The 22,793-nt window shown below is 38.2% G+C and overlaps 1 protein-coding gene across 1 annotated transcript in view; it reads right to left on the bottom strand.

Moving 5' to 3' along the window:
• The window catches only part of NRXN3 (neurexin 3), a 703,958-nt gene that overhangs the window by 540,405 nt on the left and 140,760 nt on the right, over positions 1-22,793 (bottom strand). Inside the window, exon 7 of the mRNA XM_059474030.1 lies at positions 866-985. Within this exon, the coding sequence (XP_059330013.1) occupies positions 866-985 (120 nt within the window). The remainder of the gene's footprint in view (positions 1-865; positions 986-22,793) is intronic.

Below are 22,793 nucleotides of genomic sequence, written 5' to 3'. Positions count from 1 at the left end.
CAAAAGGATCAATCTGAAGTACTTTGATCATTTCAATGCAAATCTTAACCTGGGACAAACCAACTTTCCTGACTGATCTTTTCTTTCCTCCCTGCAACTACATGTCTCTGCAACAAGAAGTAGGAGCTCAAAAAGCTGTCTGAAAATTCAGAAAATTATTTTAAAAATAAAAAAATTTTAAAAAAAGGACTGACACACTTTGCCGAGTCAGGATCCTCCCTAAACTCTAAACCAAAGCTGAGAATAAATTTCTTTGCTTGCTTTTTCTTCTGGATGGCTCTGATGCACACAAGAACTTGGGAAACTAAAAAAACATAAAGAAAATAACCTATAATGCCCAAACTAAAAAAAAAAAAAAAAAAAAAAAAAAAAAAAAAAAAAAAAAAAAAGGAAGAATAACCAAAAATGAGCAGCAGAGACATAAATCTGTGCTCTGTAACACATGTACTTCATACAGGTTTATCATCAAGGAAAAGTTTGTGCAGAGGAATGGTCCAGAGAGCCTTGGCCTTGATTCCAGAGCATTGGAAACCATCACACGTGCAACTCAGGAATGGAGTGTGTTCAGTCTCCCTGGACCAAGAGAAAGTTCTGCTGAACCCTCTACAGTCTGAGATAAGTACAAGCTTATCTGCCTCCTAAACCCATATCTCAAGTCATTACAGTTGTCACAGAAGTTTCTGGTGCTGGCTGAGTCTCTCAGACCTGAACACTCACTTTCAACATCGTAACAATAATAATACATGAGTGCTAACAGGAAGGGGTGGGGGGGAGAGATACCCAGAAGAACAGGGAGAAGGAGCATAATGGCAAAGACTAGGAACAGAGACACAGTGATCAAAAAACACTGATGCATCACACTTACCCTCAGCAACATCATCATCCACGATCAGCTTGAGGCTCTTTCCTCGCCGCACCACCCGGACAGTGTGCCACTCATTGTCATTGAGCTTCTGCCCAGCATAAAGAGTTTCAGGTCCCTTGCCTGGGAAGGGTGATAGGTGCAGCAGTTAAAGCCAGACCCACAATTGCTTTAGTACTTTCTCAATGGGAAAAGTCATGAAAATCAACTTGGTGTGATACAGACCAGTAGAGTGTACAGGTATATGACAGCCTCCAATCAACCCTCACACCTACACCTTCCCAGCTCAGGGAATCACAAACCCTTCCACTCAGTCAGGTGCCTCCCTCCACAGAGCCCTAAAGTCACACACATTAAAAACACATAGAAATCTCTCTTGTGCTGTGGTACTAATTTCCAAACATCACACTTCACAGCACACTACAATTATAGGAAAACAAATTGATGACTGAAATGTCTCAAAGGGGATCCATTACAGTAGCATTTTGCTCTCCTAAGAAACTGGATTTTAAACAACCCCAGGGTACTTGGGATTCTTTTCAAAGTTAAACACACTGGTCTTTCAACACTTCAGTATCAAACACCAGGTTGGTTTCAGTCTCAAAAAAAAAAAAAAAAAAACAAAAGAAAAAACTCCACAAAACCCCCAAGAAAGCAATAAAAAACCCCTCAAAGAACTTCATACCCCGCCTTTATAAATAATTTTTTTAAAAAATTAGAATCTCAAAGAAAACCATTCACCAACCTTGCTGATTGCTTTAAGGCTCTTTGGCAAAGCAGCCTAGATTTGAGGTGCTTACTTCACCCCTTGGATTACAGCCAAAAGAGAAAGAGGAGCCATGTCTTCTCCAAAAGGTTATACCATAGTTGCCCTTGCAAACAATGCTCCTGGGGAAACAGCAATAGTGCTACCCACATTTGTCTGGTTTTGCTCACCCATCACAGTTGACAGGCAATTACTTAAAAAATTAATTGTTCAGATTACAGGACCAGAACATCTCACTCATGTCAAATGGTAAGTGAAATTGAATAATGGTGTGTGCTAAATTAAAAGCATCTATCCTCATTTCAGTACAGTATTAAAGTGGAGGGTTTTGATCCAGGTATACCAGAAAATGTGGAATTAGCATAGCCAAACTCATTGCACACTGGTCTGGACCCACTGCCCAAACTGGCAAAAGGGAAACCCAAGAAAAAAACCCCATTGAGAGATATTGAACATATTAACAGAGGTGGGGTAGGGACAATAAGGCACTGCTACAGCTCATCATACTGCACTGGTAAAACTCATGTCAGACAGTCCACAGCTCACAGCATGCACAGCATTACTGTGAGCAGCATTACTGTAAATTCTTCTCACCAAAGGAACATGGGCAAAGAAGGTGGTGTCTCATTCACCACTTCTAGGTTTCTATTTGTAGTACAGGAATTCCTCAGAAGACCAAAGCAAAATAAATGTTCCATTACTCTTTTTGAAAAAATCATGCAGTTCATGCTAATAAAAAAGATTAATACCTTTTTCAAATAAAGACCATTGCCAGCCAATTTTACCATAAACTAAGATGAAAAAAATGTTTTCCAGTGACTTGAAAGATAAGTGTCATTCTTGGATTAAAAGCACAGGGAGTCACATATTGAAGTTACAGAGAATATCTCCTTAGCAGAAGAAATCCATAGCTTCTGCTGTCCCTCATCCATGTGCCAAAGTCACATACCACTTGTGTAAATCCAGCTGAACAAGGCAGTTGGATCAGGGCCAGAAAGTTTAAGTTATTTGGGACTAGGCAAGCAAAACAAGAATCAAAGAAAGTTATGCTAGATTTACATCAGTAAGTATATTTTATCCCAAAGCAGAATTCACAAAATTATAGGTCTCTTTGGATAAACAGCAAAATTATTGTCTACATCAAAATATACAGCATCAGTTACTGTAGTTCTACACAGGCACTTCCCAGGTAGGAAGATGAAGGAGGTCACCTGGAACTGTGTGTTTATATAATGCCATCTGGAAGCAGGGGGAAGGGGGGAGGGGTGGCAAATGCTTTCTAAAAAACCCAATTTTTCCCACATATCCATTAGAGCTCTGGATGGCTCAGCCAAGAGAAATAGTCAGGTGTGCTGGAGTCTGCTCATTGACAATGCAATGCTTTCTATGCAAGAGCTCTGTGTTCAGCATGGTTGAGTAACTCAGTTGCTGTTCTTCTAGTCCCCATTTTTCAACCCTAGCTTGACAAAACCGGGATCAGCTAAACCAGTCTAGGGTTTGGCTTGTCTTGATGGCCACTGTAACACTTTCAAAACTTCTGTGACACCAACAGAAGTTATATATTTATATTCTTAGAAAATGTAGCTTAACCAATTCACAAATAAATGAATAGAAAGTTGCAGCACTCCCACATTTTCCAAATGAATAAGGTTGTCAACTTAGAAGTACTTGGTTAATAGGTTAGCCTAAAAATTTGAAAATTAAGCACTGCAGGTATGAATTATTTTATTATTTAAGTCCATGTCTTCCTCAGTCAATTATATATTTGATCAGTAGAAACCAAAAAAAGTTTTAATACTTTCCATAACTTACCACCCTCCCTTTTGCAAAAATGGGCATTGGCTTCTTTTAGTAGGGCTGCCCAAACAAAAATTCAATACTTGAGCATGCTTAAGAGCATTCAGATAAGTTTTTCCAACCAAACATATCTGATCTTAAAACACTAAAAAAATGTTATTTTACTCTATTCAAACTGGTTTATTTTCAAATGTTTTCAAGACATTTATGCAGCGGAGGGCTGACCTGAAAAACAGCAAAATTGTGTCCCCATTTTTCAACTGAGAGTGTGCAAATAAATTGCTGCTCTTTGCATAAGCTCCCATTGAATTATAAGTAGGTCCAAGAACTGTGTATGCAAAGCCTTTCACAACTGGATACCAAAATTCATTTCATTGAGCATTATTACTACATGTGCCATTACTATAGAGACATTTAAACAAGGCCTTGAAGATTCCTAATCCAACAGCTGCTTATGCTGGGGAGAATAGAAAGGAAATGGGCCACGTGTTCCTGCACCACAACACTGTCCCTAAAAACAATCTCCTGCCAGGCATTTCTGTAGTCTTATGTTTTGCAGTTTTATGTTTTTTCCTCCTTTCAAGATATCTGCACCTACATCATCCTTCAAAAAGGACAACAGACATAGGAGGAAGCAAAATAGAAGATCAAATGGACAGAGAAAGAAATCTAGAGATTATTATGTTCCCTTTGTGTAACATTCTTTTATGACAAAAGACAAGAAAAGGCAAAGAAGAAACTCTTGCAGCAATGAACGGCTCACCTGGAAACATTTCTATTTATAATACTTTGGGTCACTAGGGATTAGGTAATTTCAACAATCTATTTCTTTTTATGCATGAAAAGAGTAAAGGACAACATAACAGTAAACAGAACAAGAAAGTTTGTACTACTGCAGTAATATAACAGTTAGCTGACAGACCCTCACTCCTGTTGGTGTCTCTGATCATCTTGGTCATTCCATCCCCTTTCCTAATCCTGTCTGAGGGTCTGTGTATCATATGGAATTGATCACCACATTTCATTTTCCAACTCAAATGAGGCAGGCTAGTGAATATTCCTTTTATGCTTTGCAGTGGCAAATACTACCTAATCAGAAGCAAAAATATCTCTCTCAGCATCCCCAAATTCTGGACATGAGTTCAGCTGCAGTTCTGGCTTCTTGAGCAAATTTAACTTGATTCAGCCACAGTGACTCCTCCTCATTCTCCCATGAATCCTCCGACATCTACTCAAACTTTTAGGCATAATGTTCATGAAAAAAAAAATTAGTATATGCTTTCAAACATGGAAGAACTCCATCCAATCTGCCCAGCGTATCCCAAACATTATATCTGTATCAAAGGTGCACTGCTGCTAATTAATAGCTTGGCTCAAATAACCTATATAAAAGTTCCAAGAATACACATGCCAAAGTATAAAGAATCAAAAAGGAGATCATGCCTTCTAAAAATGCTGAGTTGCGTTCCATGTGCTCCCCAAGAACTCATTTGGTTCAGAGCAAACATCTAGTCAGAGGAATGCAGTTCTGACAATACCTCTGAAAATGCACTGCTTATTCACCCTCAGTGGCTAACAGCAGACGGAAATTTCCTCTGTGAGATAAAGGAGAAAGAGGTTTGATCCCCTCTGCAGTTTCTCACAGGTGGATCAAAGTCTGCTTTTACTTTGGTGCAGGCTGTCATCATCTGATCCATTTATATGATTAAATGGGCTTGCATGAAACCAGGCTATCTTTATCATTGCATATCCTATCCAACACTACAGAAGTGGAACACTGAAGGTCTGCTGAGCACCACAAGAGCTGAACAGAAGGGACATTGCCATATTGGTGAGAATGGACAAGGTGCTTCCCTCAGTACAATTACAATGATAAATAATTCTACAGTGATACTAATGCTTTTCAAAGAAGACCCTGGGTAATGATAAGGTTTTCTCTGCTTTTAATTTTTCACTAAAATCCTTAGCTACCATTTCAGATTTTTTCAGTGGAAAGATGAATCTTTGTGTCTCTTTTATACAGGGCAACATCCTGTCAGAATGCCATTAACATTCCAAGGAAAGGAGGGGCTGGGAAGGGGAAGTTTCTTTGCCCCCCATCCCCTTTTTTTCTCCATTTGTGATGGAGGAAGAGCATTGGTTGTTTTTACTTCCACCTTTAAATAATGACCCGAGAAGTTGTGGTTTGCTGTATAAAATGTGTACACAGAGATTTGTGAAACAATGACAATGAATGACAATGAATCACAAGACCTCAAAAAAGGAAGAAAGTGGTGCAATGATAAGGATGCTGGCAATTTTTCACACACCTTTGTGGCTTCCTGATTTGCAGTAAGTTCCTACAAAGCACAGGTCAAATATCAAAACACAAGAATGGCTCAAAAGCAGAGCTGGCAGCTGCTCTGAAAATCTTCAGTAATTCTCAATCTTGGTTAAATATAAACCACTAATGTAAATTTTGTTGTTTCTTTCAGGCAGCACTAGTATGGACAAAGTGTTTTAGGACCGTCTTTTCTTTGACCAGGATTTGCTGTTCAACACCAGGAGCATTGTTAATTGCTAAGAAACAAGTGGCAACCCCTGACTGTACCTTGCAGACATTTATCTAGACAATCCAGTTAAATCAACCAATATTCTCATACACACACACTTGTTTTGCTCATATACAGGCTTTAGAACTCCTCTTTTCAAGAAAATGTTGGCTGCCAACAAGGAATAAGCAGTTGCACTCCCCCTACAGATACTCAGTATCTTCACTGGGGACCTTACCTGCAGCAGTCTTTCCATTTCCTCAAGGAGCAGGATCATGTCCATGTGCTACCCCACATGTTTAAACAAACATAGCATGCACTTAAGAAACAACCTTCCTGTGAGGCATGCTAAAAACTTTTATGTTTACAGCTTTACACAGTGGCTTTACTGTGAAAATCAATTAAGTTGAGATAATTTACACCAGCCTACACAGAAGTAAAATGTAATTATTGACATCCATTCAGCAATAAAAAGCACATACACAAAGTCCTTTAAACACCCACAGAGTCAATTAGCCTCACAAGTGCAAGTGACAATTCCCTGAAACACCATACTAATCAAGTGCAGGGAATTAACTCAGCAACTAACTGAAAACTAGCAAGACCACCCGAATAGATCTCTCACACTCCTATCTCCATCTAAACATGACAAAAAATAAGCTAGGTTTAATTATTTTGTATACAATCTATTTTAATCTTTTTAACCCCTTATTAAAAAAAAAAAAAAAAAAAAGCCAACCAAAACCAATCCCAACAAAGCACAACATAGTTCCTTGCTTTTGCTATAAATACATATATCACCATACTGAATAACTGTGATTTTCACTGTAGACACCCTGGCCAATAGCTGTAAAAAGGTTCAGCACAGATTCAGGCAGCATTCAACACAGCTACAGCTTTTTCATAAGACTCTGAAACAAAATTTAGTGCAGAAATTAAGTTGCATGTCTTTCAGGTGACATGGCTCTAACTTGTGATTAAGAACAGCGAGATAATTTGATTGCATATATCATACAGGTCACACATGGCCCAGCTGTATTTATATGGAGGTTTTTCCATCAAAGTTAGTAGGTTCTGCTCCTTATTTACTTCAATTTCACTGCTGGTGAATTTTAATGCCTTAGACATTACATTGTGTATCAAATTCAAAATAATTTTTAACAGAAAAATGTTTGTCTTAATAGAAACTTGATCCCCTCAAAAAAGCTTAAATAGAAATTTAATGAAAGGATATTTCATCTCATCCTAAAATAGTTTTATTCTGACTTAGAAAACATCCAAAATATTTCAACTTCAAGCTAAATGAAAAAAAATTCCACTGTTTAAAAAAAAATTAAGCATCATTATCTATTCAAGATAATCTTAATTTTTAATGGTACTAGATAGTTTCCCATTTTTATTGAGTGAGTTTTTTCCACTTTTAATGAAAGGGATTTTATTTTATATTCACAATCAGGGAGGAGGTCAAAAGAGGACACGCAAGTATGTAAAATAACCTCAAGTATTCATGCTTTTAAAATTAAGAATTACAAGAGTTTAATTAAATTAACTTCAAAGTGATTTCAGTCACACTGACTCTATGTTTGTTTTCAGATAAGCCTGTCATATGAACCACTTCACATTTGCCTAACGCCTTAAACTGCTGTCCCTAACAGATCAGGGCCACAAAAGCTTCAGTGTTGCTATACCAAGGAGTACAGAAGCTGCTATATTGTCACTCATCTACAACTTGCCTAAGGAATTATTTGTACACATTAAATTTTCACAGAGCAAAGCTCAAGAGTACTCCTGGTGTAAGTGGGGCACCAGGCAGTCCCAGGAGCAGCATGGGAGCAGGGAGCACCACTAGAGGGAAGCCACATTGACTGAAGCTGCTGCTCAGACAGTGCTACGTGAGCACAAAGGAGTTACAGTACTCTATGCTGCTTTCCAGAGTTTCACCTGCTGATATATTTTGCTTTGAAGACTACTCCACTCCAGCAATTACTAAAGTAACTCTAGAACTTTAACCCAGTTTCACCTCCAAAATAGCAACTACTCATTGCTTTCAGGTATATTTGTTGAATGGGTGTAATTTGCCACCCAAGAAATGAGTATATGCAGGAATTACAAATATGGAGAACCTCATGAAGTTTTACCATAAGAGAGAGTTTCAAAGTAACCATTACAGCAACAATTATGCATAGACTTTAGCACACCACAACAGTAATAAAGAGAAGACATTCTATTTAAAGGAAGCTTTACATTTTATTAGCATTTTTTTTATTAGTGATGCAGTAAAATCAAAGCAAGATGGAGGAGTGAAAAAGCTGGAGATTTAATTCTTCTCTTTCTTCCTGTGTAGATAAAATAACAGAAATACCAAACCCAAACAGCTTCACACTAATCCTATTCATGTACCTTACTTGAAGCATAGATAGAATATGTTACCAACAGTAAGACCACTAAAGTTTCTCCGCTTGTTTAGTTCCAAATCTCTCCATAAATGCTACAAAGCAAGTAAATTAATCATGATGATAGTGAGAAAAAGATACTGGTGATGAAGCTGAGACAACTGGAGTGAGCCACATTCATTAGACAGACACACATGTAGCAGCAATGAAATAATTTGACTGTTAAGTGCCTGGATGAGATTCAAACCACTTGGAGAGAAAAAAATTATGAATCAAATATACGAGTATTTAAATCAATAATTGACCCCTTTCCCTCACACCCCTTCTCAAAGGTCTTTGCTTTTGCTATGTTACTAAGTAACAGGAAGGAAAGGGCTGGAAAAGCTCCTACCATCCCATTTAGTGAGTGTTCCCATGCTCTAATTGCCTCTATTACTTAATTTGAAAGGATTATTTGAATTTTGGAATTATATGATTCCTAATGTAGAGGGGAGGTTTTGTGCCTCTTAAAAGTATAGTAGGAACTTCTCATCTAGATCTGCAAAGCAAGGAGATCAGAAAGATGGATAAATCACACAGTACATGGCAATACAGCACCTTATGGTAATTGCACATGTGTCTTTCAGAAAAGGATCTGAGACCACTTCCTAACAACAGGACAGCATCTTTGTCCCCCTCTTTCAGAACACAGAAGATAACACCAAAGAAAGGGTCTCCTCTTCCCAAAGGCACATGTAGCAGTTGAACAGAGAAACAAAGCTGAGTCAGAGAAACAAAAAGCTCCTCAAAGCTCCAGTCCCGAATATTGCATTAAAGGTTTTTTTGCTCTTTTTTAATGATCTTTAGAACACACTGCACAGTCCTCACCAACAGCATAGCATTAGAACAGTAGACAGTTTTGGTACCAACACTTCTCTATCCAGATATGGAGGGCAAAGAACAACATCATCACATGTTCAAAGAACCTAAACACTTCTCTCAATTAAAGTACCTTTCCCTGTGGCACCAGGGTGCCTGAGGTGTTACAAAGGCACACAGAGTTACACCTTCATTGCTCCTAGGAGTATGACATGAACTAGCTTCAGCCTCCCTCTAAGAGCATAACAGCATCACAGAAACTGTCTAACAGATCACAGAGCCAGCAGGATTCCAGTCTCCTGCAGGGGGTACAAAACACTGTCTATGCCTTTTAGCTTTAGCTCTCTTTTTACTACCTCCATTCTGAAGGGTGTCACTTTTTTAGGATCTTTGGAGTTTTTTAACTTGCATGTTAGCCAGTATGTATAAGCCTATAAGGAACCCCAAGTGTATTGATTAGAGGAACATCAAAGTGCACAGAAATCATACTATTAATAAGTACAAACAGCAACCAAAATTTGTGAGTGGAGACCCTTTGTCTTCAGATATTACAGGCAAGCTATATGTGCATAACTAGTAATGCACATCGGTCCTCCCTGCCTGAAGTGAGAAACTACTGAGAGAAGGATGGTAAGTGGAACCTGGACCTAATATGGAAAAGTCCTTTTATTTCACTTAAGGAGCTATTGAGGAAGGATCAAATGCTTCTGGAAAGCTGAGGGATCAGGAGTGCAGACTGGAGTGTTTAAAGCTAAAGGCATTTAAAAGCTTACCCACCTCAAAGAGTGGCTTTCACAGGGAACAGAATAGAGACCTCAGCTGCTGTTACTTTTTTGAAGAGTCTTTGAGTATTTTCTCATTTCTTAAATAGGAATGGTTAGCACAAGACAGTGACCATATAGCAACACAGATGACACTATTGCGACTGAAATTTTCCCTGATATTTAATAACAGCACCATTGGTATGTTTTTTACTTATTTAGATAAACCACATTTCCAGGTTACATAGCAGAAAATAAGTGCAATCCAATAAAAACATTTCATGGGGAAGTTCTACTGAATCTACCTATACAAAGGGTAGAGACATAGAAGACTCTCTCGAAATGCCCCCTTATCCTTTCTCTTCTTGAACTGCAATTTAAGAGCTGCCATTCTCTAAGCTTCTGATTTTCTTCTCAGTATTTGTAGAATTCTATATTTATCCAGGTCACTACAACACTAATGCAATCTCAAATTTTTAAGAGGCAGAACGTGGAAAGAGCTGTGTTGCCCGCAAAAGCTTGGACCCTCTTGTCTAGCTGCAAATAATTTGTTTAATGACATATTACCCTTCTATTTCCAAAAACCTTTAGCAGTAGTCATAATGCATTCTCCCAAAAGAGCTGGGACCCTGCTAGCAGAAACCCACCCCAGTGATAGCAACAAGATCAGTATCCACTGATGAAAATATTCCTGAGGTGCCTTACAGACAGCACCAATCTCCACTCTCCTGATTGCACTGACTGCTTCCTCTCTACCTAAACCAAGAAACCCAAATGAGAAAGACAAGTGGTATGTAGACCTATAGGCAAGAGCCTCCTTATTTAGCTTAAGGAGCTATCAAGGAAGGATCACAGGCTTCTGGAAAGCTGAGGGATCAGATGTGCAGACTGAAGGATAGTTGAGGATTTACAGATAAAGATGACATCTGAGGCAAATATCGAGAACTCCTTTGAAATTCAGATTTTAAAAGTCACAGCTTTCATGTCAGCTAAGGAGCATGTAAAGGAAAAAAATGCCCTGGGAGAAGAAGAAGGAATTATAAAGTTAAGCACATAACTTTAAACATATCCATATCTGTGTGTCCTCAGTGCTCCCAACAGCAAACAGTGTCAGATCCAAACAGGTGCCATCCCTCTTCTCAAGGGGATGCCATACCTCTTGAGTCACTCCATTTCATATGTATAGCTTCACAAAAATCCTCTATGCTTCATATAACATCTACATGTAATCCTAATATTGTTAAAATTAGATAGGAGTACACCAGCTAATTAATTGTAAGGAGTCATCCTAAAGCAGCAACATACCAGGAGAAAGAGAAAAGAGAAACAAAGCAGATCTCTTCCACAGGAAGCAGAGTTACTCCTGGAAAGGTACCACCAGCATATGGGGATCTTCTTTTGGTGCCCAAGACAGGGAAAAGTTAATCATCACTTTAAAAAGGCTGGAGCTCTGCCAGCAACATCAGTGTGCAAACCACAAGCTGAACACAAGGAAGGAAAGTGGTGACTTTATGGACCCTGAGCTCAGCTGATGCCTGTGCATCTTCATCAGCCCTCTTGTTTACAATCAAGGTTTATCAGTCTTTGTGCATCACATTTGAAATAGCAGGAAAATTTTTTAAAGAAATTTTTTAAAAAATCTAGGTGTGTTGGGATTACATATTAGTTCAAGCTCTTTCAAAGACAATTTTAAGCAATAAGGTTTCTTGACTACCAAGTAATAGTATATCTGCTGACCTCTGGCTAAGTTGTAAAAACTGCAGAATTTGATTAATGGCATAAGCTGGTCACAAACATCTCTCTATAACATCTAACTCTTTCCAAATCTCATGGAAAGCTTAGTGATAAGCATGGTTGGTTTTCCACTGCAAGTTTGAAAAGACATCCTTTTCCTCTCAGAAAAGGTTAATTTGTGTGCTGACTTTTCAAAGACTCAAAAAAAAACCCCAAACCCTCAAAACCTCAACACAACTTTTTCTCCCTCTCCAGCTACCTGTTAAAAAAGACGGTAGCAAATTTTACAAGGATGGGGAGATTTTACACACCTCTCTCCCAATATATTACTTCTCACAATGTCTCTATTTCTAGCTCATGAACAGCTGGTGTGCTGCAATGCTCATCAAACCAATATTTTTCTAATTTCTATTGTTCACAGGAGCACTTTGAGAATGAATCTGTGCATGTTTAGAAAGCATTCAGATTCTATGCTGAACAAATGCTGCATAACTACCAGCATTTATACAGTCCAGACCACCAGCAAACATAATTTTAATAGTATCACAGCAGCAGAACATTTACAGATTCTCTTTAAAATGTGGATCTTCACATTCTACAGTCAGTGCAAGATAAGCACCACAATAAGCAGAAGAGACCATCAAGTCCCATGGGTCAATCAGTTGAGGAAACTTGGTTCCCAGGACAGCACAAGACTTCTAATACAGGCTATGATACAAATGACTGGCACAATTGTACAGCACATGAGTTTTAAGCTCTCTGTAGTTCCCACAATTTCAAGGGGAATAAGCACTCCTCTCAAGAAGGGTTTTGGTTGGGTGGAGGGGTCGGGTTTTTTGCTTTGTTTTAAAATATAAAAGGATAAGGCATTTCAGGATGATATATTAAGAATCACTGCAGAATCAGTCAGGAGAAACAAATGCCATCATTTAGCTCATCACACCCTCAAGAACATTAATGATGTAGTGAAGTAAGGGTTTGATGGAATATTCAAAGCAATAGTCAAGCCTGGAGAATGAGAATTAGACCTCAGAAGACTCCTGTTTCTAAATCTTTAAAGTACTGGTTCTTCAGAAGTCAGGTTTTCATAAAAATAAGTATTTTTATCTGCAAGTGTCACATTCACCTGATGTCACTCTAAAACAATGCACTGGGTAACACTCTAGGACCACAGGTCAAGTTCGGCATTGTTTTTTTTCTTTTGGTTTGTTCTGCTTTTTTTTTTTTTTTTTTTTTTTAGCCTGTATTTCTACTTGATGCTTTAGATTACTGGTTGTAAACTACTCCCTCTTACTGGTTTGTGAGTTTTTATCAAGTGAAGCATTTCCATCCAAAGAACTGGTTGGAAACCTGAATGGCTTGAGTGACAAGCAATTATCCCCAGTCACCAGCCTGGGTTTGTCACTCAATAGTTCAACAACCCCACTTCTGGGCTGAACTCCTGCTAGGAAGAGGCCTCAGGATTCCCTTCACTTCCTCTTTGATTTACTCTTTTTTTTAAAGGAAGAGATGCAAATTAGTTCTGACCCTTTTTCATTGCAAAGACTAATTAACAGTATCTCCAACTGACAGCAGTTCAGTTTTAACAAATGCATGTGCACAAATTCAATGGCAGCTTGATTTTCAGAGGTGCTGAAAGGAAGCTATAAAGCACATCAGTCTGGAAAATCAGATGAACTGGTATATAAGTTCAAAATCTCAATAAATGGTAGAGCAATTTTATAGGAAGGGATGTATTTATAGATGTGTCATCTCTCATTCACTCTCAAGTCCAGTTTTAAAAGTTGCTAAACATTTGTTTAATGCAAAGCATGCTTAATAGCAAATTGGCATCTGAAGTTTTACCTAGAAACCAGGCCACATGTAAAACCCTGCAGGCAACTGGGTCACATTCAATATCACTTAACGTCACTGTCACAATTTCACACAGGTACAGTGTGAAAAAAATGTGTCAAGTACTACTGAGATGAGTTGGAATTAAGGAACTTCTAATTTCTAATTCAACATCACCAGTATCACACAGCAAAACAGCTTCTAGTTTTATACCAACACTGCCTTTAATGAGGTGTCAAATAGAGACACATGGTTTCATGCAAAGAACAATTAAAAGACTATTTCTATCAGAACACCAATCTAGGACAACCATCTGGATCAGCAAATTTACTCTTTTATCTTTATAGTCAAATATAACCAATAGCCACATAATCAAAAATTATGCAAAGGATATCTGCTCTCTCACCAGCACAAAGAAATATCCCTTCAACATTTAAATAAATGCAATGGAAAAATGCACCTTTTCTGTCACCTTTCTCTTCTGCAAGCCACATCTGATTATCTGCTGAAGAATGCTCACTGCTAGAACAGAAATAGCACGTATGTCAGACTATGCCATTAAGGTGAATATTAATACTATGTACAAACACATGTTTGCAGAACAAGAACTGGACCATGGAAATGCTGCCACAGCACAGATCACATTTAACATCCAGGAAATAAAATAACAGGAGGCAGTTTTGATTCACTGAACACATTGGAAACATTAGCAGAAGAAAGAGAAAATCATTTCATGCAAATCAGAAAACATCCTCAGTTTTTGGACCAAAAATTGCCCTGTGAAAGCAACCGAAATAATGTTCTGCATGGAGATTTTTTAAAATTTAAATAGGGCTGAAGTACTCACACTATGCCTTCTTTGCTCTGGTATTCAATGGTAAGGTCAGGCCTCCAAAGTTTCTGACATATATAAATAAATTCATGGGACAAGAAAGGCTGCATCCAAATGTACTGAGGGAGCCAGCCATGAAAGAACACCTTCAATCACATTTGAAAGGCTGCAGTCACAGAAGGAGGTCTCAAAGTGACAAATATATTTTTTAAAGCTGCCCTTGTTTTATGCAGGGAGTTAGACCACAGACCTCCAGAGACCACTTTCCAACCTAAGTTTTTCTATGAAAACATTTTATTTCACTGGCAACCAGTTTTTTTTGGTTTCACAGACTGGGAATATAAATAATTTTTTAATAAGTTAAACATTGAGACATTGTGCAAAATGAAAAGTCAAAATATTTTCATATTAAATGTCATAATATTTTAATGTTTCCCATTTCTTTTTTTCATAAATGCTTGCCAAGTTCAAACTAAATTGAAAAATAGATGCAGTCAACATAAATCTGCACATTTCAGCTAATAAACTGTTGAAATGAAAACACTTAATCTAGTTGTACTGGCAGCAATACTACTCCTGGAAAAAACAAAATATTTGTGAGAAAAACCTCTATTCAGAAAAAACTGCATATAAAATTAATAACCTCAGGCAAGGCCTATAAACTAATGTCCCTCTTTGCATATATTTATTAATATAAAGCACTGGCCAACATAGAAAAAAAACTATTAGCATCAGACATGAAAACAACTGACCCCAAGTCTGTATCTATAAACTCAGGTCTGTGAACTCAAGCTGACCAGCACTTCTGCTTTACCATGAGCAGCAATGCTCTGAACACACTAATGGCAGCTGCCTTTTACATCAAAGTTATTCTTTTAGACTGCACTCTTAAGACAATAGAGATGCTTATAGTATGATCCCTTACAGAATGATCCCTAAGGAAACAGGCAGATTTTGCATATAATTATCAGTTTGAAGTTTGCCCTTATCAAATTGATTTTGATTCTTTTTATCTTCATAGTGAGAGATTTGTCCAAAATGCTTCCCACGCTCCTCATCTGTGTTCACGGCAGAGATGGCTCCTACAGCCCCAGTCACTGACACCACAGCAAAGCAGCATGGAGGGGGAAATCAAATCTGCCCTGAGCAGGCAACCATTCTAAGGCAGCCCCGTTCTCTCTGGGTGCCTCTCATCACAGCAGTGACTCAGTTCAAGTCACAATCATTAGACATGAGCAGAGCAATCCCCAGGGCCTCTCAGCAGGAGGAAGCCTGGACACCTCCACTTCTCCATATGCTCCCAGAGAGAGGGAAATGGGCTGTATTGCCCATGCACCTGATCTGACAGCTTTCCTTTGGAAAACTAAAAAAAAAATAAAAAAATAAAAAGCATGCAGACACATTTCTCCTGCAGCTCTCTCACCCTGAACAAACACTGGGAATGAGGTTTAATGTCAGACTGCAAGATTGTGCAGAGAAACGCCTGAATCTCCTTACCAAGGTTTTGTTTGTGGCAGTTTTCAATTTCCTTCCTGACAGTGCGAACCCCTTCATTAACATAACATGATTTATGCAAATAACCACAGCTAGCATAGGAGGCATTTATTTTGTTATGCCCAGAATTTACATGCATTAAAGGAAAGATAATTCTGTCTGGTTGCAAAATTGCCAATAATATTACATAAACACTTCTCTGGCTTTAGGCCAGAACCCCTGCTTTGCATGCATCATATATTCAGTTAACATCCAGTTTCAGGAGAGCAAGGTTTACAGCTAAACTAATTCTTGGAATAGGACTGGTACCACCTTTTGTCACTGGCCTTTGTGGTATATCATGAGGCTGGCAGTCTGGATTTCATCAATACAAAGGTTTCTGCTAGCCACCACTCTGAAGCAAAGGAAGCATGTGTATGTGTGTGGGAAGGCATGGTGGGGAGATGGAAAGCAAAAAGTTTATTTTCCCAATGTGCGGATGCTGAAAATTTCTCTTCCGTCCCCTCCTTCTCTGGTGTTTGCATGCCTTGTGTCCATATGGGCAACACACAGAACCACAACAGGCCAGAAAAGTCCTGCCTTGCAGCCTCTCTCATTCAGAAATGACAGAGACCAGAGTGAAACAGCAAAGCACCTCAAGAAATGACTACAGATCAGCAAGGCTCATAGAGGCTTTAATTTCATTATAAAACTTTAAAATATTAGAAAAATTTGGGAACAATATTTGCATTTAGAACAACTTTGATATCTTTGAAACTTAACCATAGGTAGTCTTACAGTGGAAAAACAGGTCCAGAATTTCTTGGAAAGAATGCAGACAGTAAAAAGGACAAAGGAATACCTTGAAAATATACGGATAAGAATCTCTGATTTTACTAACACTTTCATGTGGAATGACACTGAGCCAGTCCTATACACAAGATGAATCAGCTCAATATTAGCCACTTAAAAAGCTTAAACTGCTTTCTAGCTACCACCTAAGTATACCAATTCTAAGAAATTAATCACCATCAATTAAATTCCATGTTAACAACTATCAGAATCATTCAATTACCTTGTAATTTCAAATTATTTTACCATTTTCTTTCCACTTTCTCCACTCACCTATCCTGTCAAAAGAATTAAATGCATCAAATAATAACAGGGAAAAGATGTATTTCTAAAGGCTTAGAGGAAAAAACCTCAACTTTACAAATAGACTGCAAGAGCCCTTGGGAACATTCAAAACGTATTCAAACTTGCAAAACCGAACAAACACCCAGAGTTATTTCCAGCTGACACCTTACACTGTCCTGTCACAACAGATATATAACAGATATAAGAAGAAATGACCTCAAAGAGCTTTACACTCAAATAGCCATAGACTAAATGAGAGGAATTTCTCTTTTTCTTACAAAAGCTTTACAGAACTGAGAAACAGAAGAGTCTGAAGTCCTCACACTCATACTTCTCTGGATATAACAGATTAACAGTTTTTTCCTACATTACAGCAATATTTAGATATATCTTGCAAAATATTATGCCTCTCTGTAATGGGTGTTTATCAAAAGCGAATGGCTGTTTATCAGTCTAAGCACAAGTAGCTTATTTCTCTAGTGCCATCAGTGTTATTTTTCTCCACAGATAATGGCTGGTAACCTCAAGGTATGTTTAGACAACATTGTAACTATCATGGCAAAGAAATAACTCATAAACATGTTCTTTGTTCTTCGGAGTTGACTGATCTGAATTATCTCTTTCTTGACTTCTCCTCTAATCCCTGCCATTTGTTGAGGAAAACAAGGAGAAATCTGGTTCAAAAATTATTTCTCTCATCAACTCTGTGTCACTTTCCTTTATGTACTTCTGACTCTTTCCCTGCAAGATTCCTAAAGGAATCACAAGTTTTACCATGCTAAGAAAGCCTGCCTAGGAAAGCAACTACTTACAACAGTGTAAACATAAATAAAGTGCACACATGCAACTCTGGGGAGGCCATGTAGATCTGCAAGAGCCAGTTTGTCCTCAGTTTATGTATTGCTGGAAATAAATTAACCCCATCGATATATCTTTGTGATCCAGGAGTACCAATCTTGTCAGGACTTCACTCGAATTAGGTAGGAAACACAAGAAAGTTTATATGAAAATAATTTCTAGAACAGCCTACTCTACAAGCAACACAAGTGAGCTGGTGCCAAATAGTACTCAAGACATCTGATATTTCCTCGATTGCTGTGCTTCTTATTAAACCTTCTTCAGCTACTTACTAGAGCTGTCATCAGCCACCCAGCCTTACGTTAGCCTCTACAGATAATGTGAGATCTCCCTGACAGAAATTAAAAGTAGTGTTTGGTCAGCAGCAAACACAGCCCAAACATCTTGTATTCATAAGCAGTTCAAAGTTTCATAAGGAAAGAGAAGAAGTACAATATAAACTTGTATTAGAACTTCCCAATCAACTAGAAAATTATCTGAAAAATGAAAAGCCTTCTGCTACCCCACCCAATGCCTGTCTTCTTCACCCAGAGAAAGTCTGCTTGCAGAATAAGTTATCAAAGATGAATCTGCTAGTCAAAAGAACTCAGAAATTAGTGATATGACAAGGAGAAAAAATGAAACCCCAATTGCCAGAAGATCCTGTGTCTACAGATCCCTTGCATTCAAGCCCAGAAGTAGAATCTCAGACACCTTCACTGTCATCAGCTGCCACAATGTCCTAAGGGAAGAGATGCAGTCTTAAAAAGCCAGGATCTAACAGCTGCAGAAGTTTGAGGATAGCACTTTGAAATACACTTTGAAAGTAAAGGGAGATGGGTACCACTACAAAGTTCAGAGGCAATTCTGCAACCTGAAGGAGCCACTGATATGAGTTACAGCTGAAATGACCCAGAGCAAATAGAAAGGCTTCAACATTTTGACTAAACATAGGTTATTTATATGCACTACATGGACACATATGATCAGGCATTATTGTTCACAGTTCACATTAACTAAAAACACTTAGCAGTGTATTTAGAGATTTCATAAAATCACTGATAAAGAAAAATGCTTGCAATTTGGACAAGTCAAGTTGTCATTCCATGACTGACTACACACAGATGAAGACTTGCAAAGAGAAAACTGCTGAAACTGTCTACTTTGACCAAAATTCACAACAATTCATTTTCAACATTTACAATAAATATAGCACAAATAGTAGAAAATGCAGTATTTTTAACTCATTTATGGTTTGAATAATCATGTCAATAAGCTCCTGATTTGCAGATCTACAAATGCCTGAAACACTTACCTTCACTGAGAAAGATAACCAAAGACCCTTTGATTATTTTTTTGTTCTGCTTTTGGGGTTTTTTTGGTTTTGTTTGTTTGTTTCAGGCATTTTTCTTCTGATGTCTTCGCTTTCATTTAATACCTTTTCACATTTTTGGTCTATCACACTATTTGTCCTAACAATGTTGCATAACTTTAGAAGAGCAAGGCTTGCCTCTGCCATGTTTAATCCCAACAAACATAAGAGCAGTATTGTGTGCTATTACCAAAGACTTTCTCACAGAACAGCCAAAGCACAAAATTTTCAGTTGATTCTAGAACTGTGACTGTCAACACTGTTTCAAGGTACACTCCTTGACAGCTCCCAGCATCCTTTCATCATTTTTATGTGATGTTTACATCCAGTCCTCTAAATTTTATCTCTTGTATTACCATTATGTTCTACTTTGATTAGATTTTTCTCTAATAGTAATAGCAAGGTACTCTTACATAACTGTTGTATAAATGTGATGAGTTCCTTATGAGACAGCAAAACTGTATAATTTTACTGGAGCTGCAAGGCATGTTCTCTCAGCTGCTTATCTCCAATTCCACAGGTACTCATCCAAATGCTGTGGAGGATTCTGCTTGCCAGGCTCTGCCACTTCTCACAAAGCTGAGTGCGTGTAGCACTTGATCTCACACCATAGCAGCTGACAGTAATGTTGTCAAGAGAGAGAACTTGGGTATCTGTCTCTAAGGTGTTGAATAGTCTTTTGATGACATAAGGGTGAAAATCACAAGTGGGTGAGTTTTTTAGTGATATTCAAAACTTTCTTGGATAAGGCTCTGCAGACTGATCTAATTAAACCTACTTCACATAACACCCCAGATGAATGGCTCCGGATATCCTTTTAGAGTTAAATCATTCAAAATTCTCTTGTCTCCCAGAATCATAGAATGGTTTTGTTGGAAGGGGCCTTAAAAATCATCTAGTTCCAACCTCCCTGGCATGGGCAGGGACACCTTCCACAAAACCAGGCTGCTCAGAGCTCCACCCAGCCTGGTCTTGAACACCTCCTTGACCACAGCTTTCCTGGTCAACCTATTCCACTGTTTTACCACACTCACAGTAAAAAATTTCTTCCTAATATCCAATATATATCTATTGTGTTTCAGCTTAAAGCCATTCTCCCTTGTCCTATCAGTATGTGCCCTTGTAAAAAGTCCCTTCCCATGCCCAGGCTTCTTCAGGCACTGGAAGGCCACAATTACATCACCCCTAAGCCTTCTCTTCTTTAGAGTTAACAGACCCAATTCTCTCAGCCTTTTCTCACAAGAGAGGTGTTCCAGTCCTGTAACCACCCCCATGACCCTCCTCTGGACTTGCTCCCAACAAGTGCATGGCTCTCTAAGAGTTGGACACAGAACTCTAATAAGACTAGGGTCTCTAGAGAGCAGAACAGAGTGGTCCTGCTGGCCACACTGCTTTGGATGCAGCCCAGTTTGGCTTTCTGGGCTGTAAGCACACATTGCTGGATCATGTCCAGCCTCTCACTCACCAGCACCTCCAAGTCCTTGGTAGGGCTGATCTTGATCTGTTCACCCTCAAACTCTGTTGATACTGGGGTTTGCCCTAAGCCAGGTACAGCACCATGCACATAGAAGAACTACTTGTCCTGGAAAGCACAGAACTCCCAGCCACCCAAGGCCTGCACACTAAAATGTTTTTTTAAAACAATAATCTGTAAGACTAATGAGAAGCTGGAAATCAGGAGAGACACAATAAGTTAGCAGATGGACAGATAAAAGATGAGATGATACGTTGAAACAGAAAGTGGTATAGAATGAAATATTAAACTAGAACAAAGGAGAACATGCCCCCAGCAGGAAAAATCACTGTAAGAAACAATAAAGATAGGCTTTGAGGTACAAAAGAGGTACAGAATAGGTGACAGGAAAAAAGACTACATAATTTGAAAAGACCCTAGGGAATAAAGCAACTGAAAGACTGCTAAAAATAATTGTTTGCTAGATACATGGTCCAAACATGATCTTTGAAGAGGGAAAAATAAAAGACAAACACAAAGACGTAGAGAATTGCTTTTTTAAAGCACAAAGCTGAGGAAGAAAAATAAACTGCAGGCCTTCATGCTGAAAATAGCATTTGCAAGTAACTTCCAGCTTTTCTTCTACAGAAAATATTTCAGAGCACCAAACAACAAAGGAGTATGGCAAGCAGCATCCTGGGTATTTCAAGGCAGGTCTACAAAGCACAGCTCAATGTTCCATCAGCTCTCAGATGGAAATACTGCCCTCGCACTCACATAACATATCTAAGTACAGCCAAGTCACTGTAACCTTCTCACATGAACAGGAGCAGCCAACGAACAGCTAAATATTCAGAATCTGCATTATCACAAGCATGTATATTTATTGGAATAAGGAATGAAAGAGAAGGTTGTACAGAGAAGACTAACATGTAGTTATAATCCTGTATTAATTGCTGCATTTAATAATACTTGCATGGTTTTAAGTACATGGATATTTATATGAAAACTGTAGACAGACCAACTTGTTTTCCTAGATACACACTTGAGAAAACTCAACAGAAGTAAAGCAACTACAGTTTCTTCTCAGATGGTAACTTTCACAAAAGTGTTAGATGAAAAATACATTTAAATCACATATAACTCCTGCTCTTTTTCCACAAACTACCCAGTCATGAATCCATCTTCAGCCTTTGCAGAACATAAGTCATTTTACTGAACTCTCCTGAAACACAGTTGGCCTCTTCACAGCAGGCTAAGCAAAAAAAACTGTATTGGAGTTGGAATCAAGCTCCAATTTCAGTGAAGTTGCATTCAGGCTTAATTGGCCTCCATATCTCTCTCATAAACATGATGAAATGACACAGCAACCACAGTCACTGTGGTACAATGGCACCAAGAACCATGCAAGAAATACCTTGCCCAGAACTCATCTGTCCTGTTAGTGATGTTCATTACAGATACCTATGGCTTCTCTAACAGAAATGTAGATGCTTTCTTGGGCCACAAAGATCTATGCAATAAAAATAATCAGGGAAAAAATAGTAATGATTTTTTCCCACTATTAAACAGCCCACTATTGCTATATTTTATATTTGTCACATGGAAACCATATAGAATGAACTTCAGAATGTAAGTAGACTCGCCATGGCACAGATAACTTATGAAGAACAGATAGTATGATTGCTTAATTTACTTCACTGAGAAACCAATGAGAGGCTTCCTTTAGAGTACTGAATTATTATATATGGAGATAGAATAATAACAACAAAAATTGGATTGCACTTTAGGAGATTAAATAAGAGGTTACTCTATGGGACAGCTACAAAATTAACATAAAACCAACAATATAAACATTGAAATTAAGTGTTGGACTGCTACCATATTATTGAAGAGGAGTCACAATAGAATGGTGTTTGAAATTTAACGAATAAGCTGATTTTAATTCCAAACACTCAGCATCCAAAGCTTTCAAGTCAGGCAAACACCTTGGGAATGTCATGAAGCTGACTGAGTGACAAGTTTCTTTGTATTTTGCATTTTGAGATGCTAAGTAGGGACTATTTAGGATTTTGTGCAAAGCTCATCTGGTCTTCTATTTCATATCAATCTTTCCAAATACCTGTTCAACATCAGCTCTTCTAGGTCTTGCAG

The sequence above is a fragment of the Ammospiza nelsoni genome, chromosome 6 (assembly GCF_027579445.1).
Source record: "Ammospiza nelsoni isolate bAmmNel1 chromosome 6, bAmmNel1.pri, whole genome shotgun sequence".
NCBI lineage: Eukaryota > Metazoa > Chordata > Aves > Passeriformes > Passerellidae > Ammospiza > Ammospiza nelsoni.
This window is presented reverse-complemented; position numbering and strand designations above follow the sequence as displayed.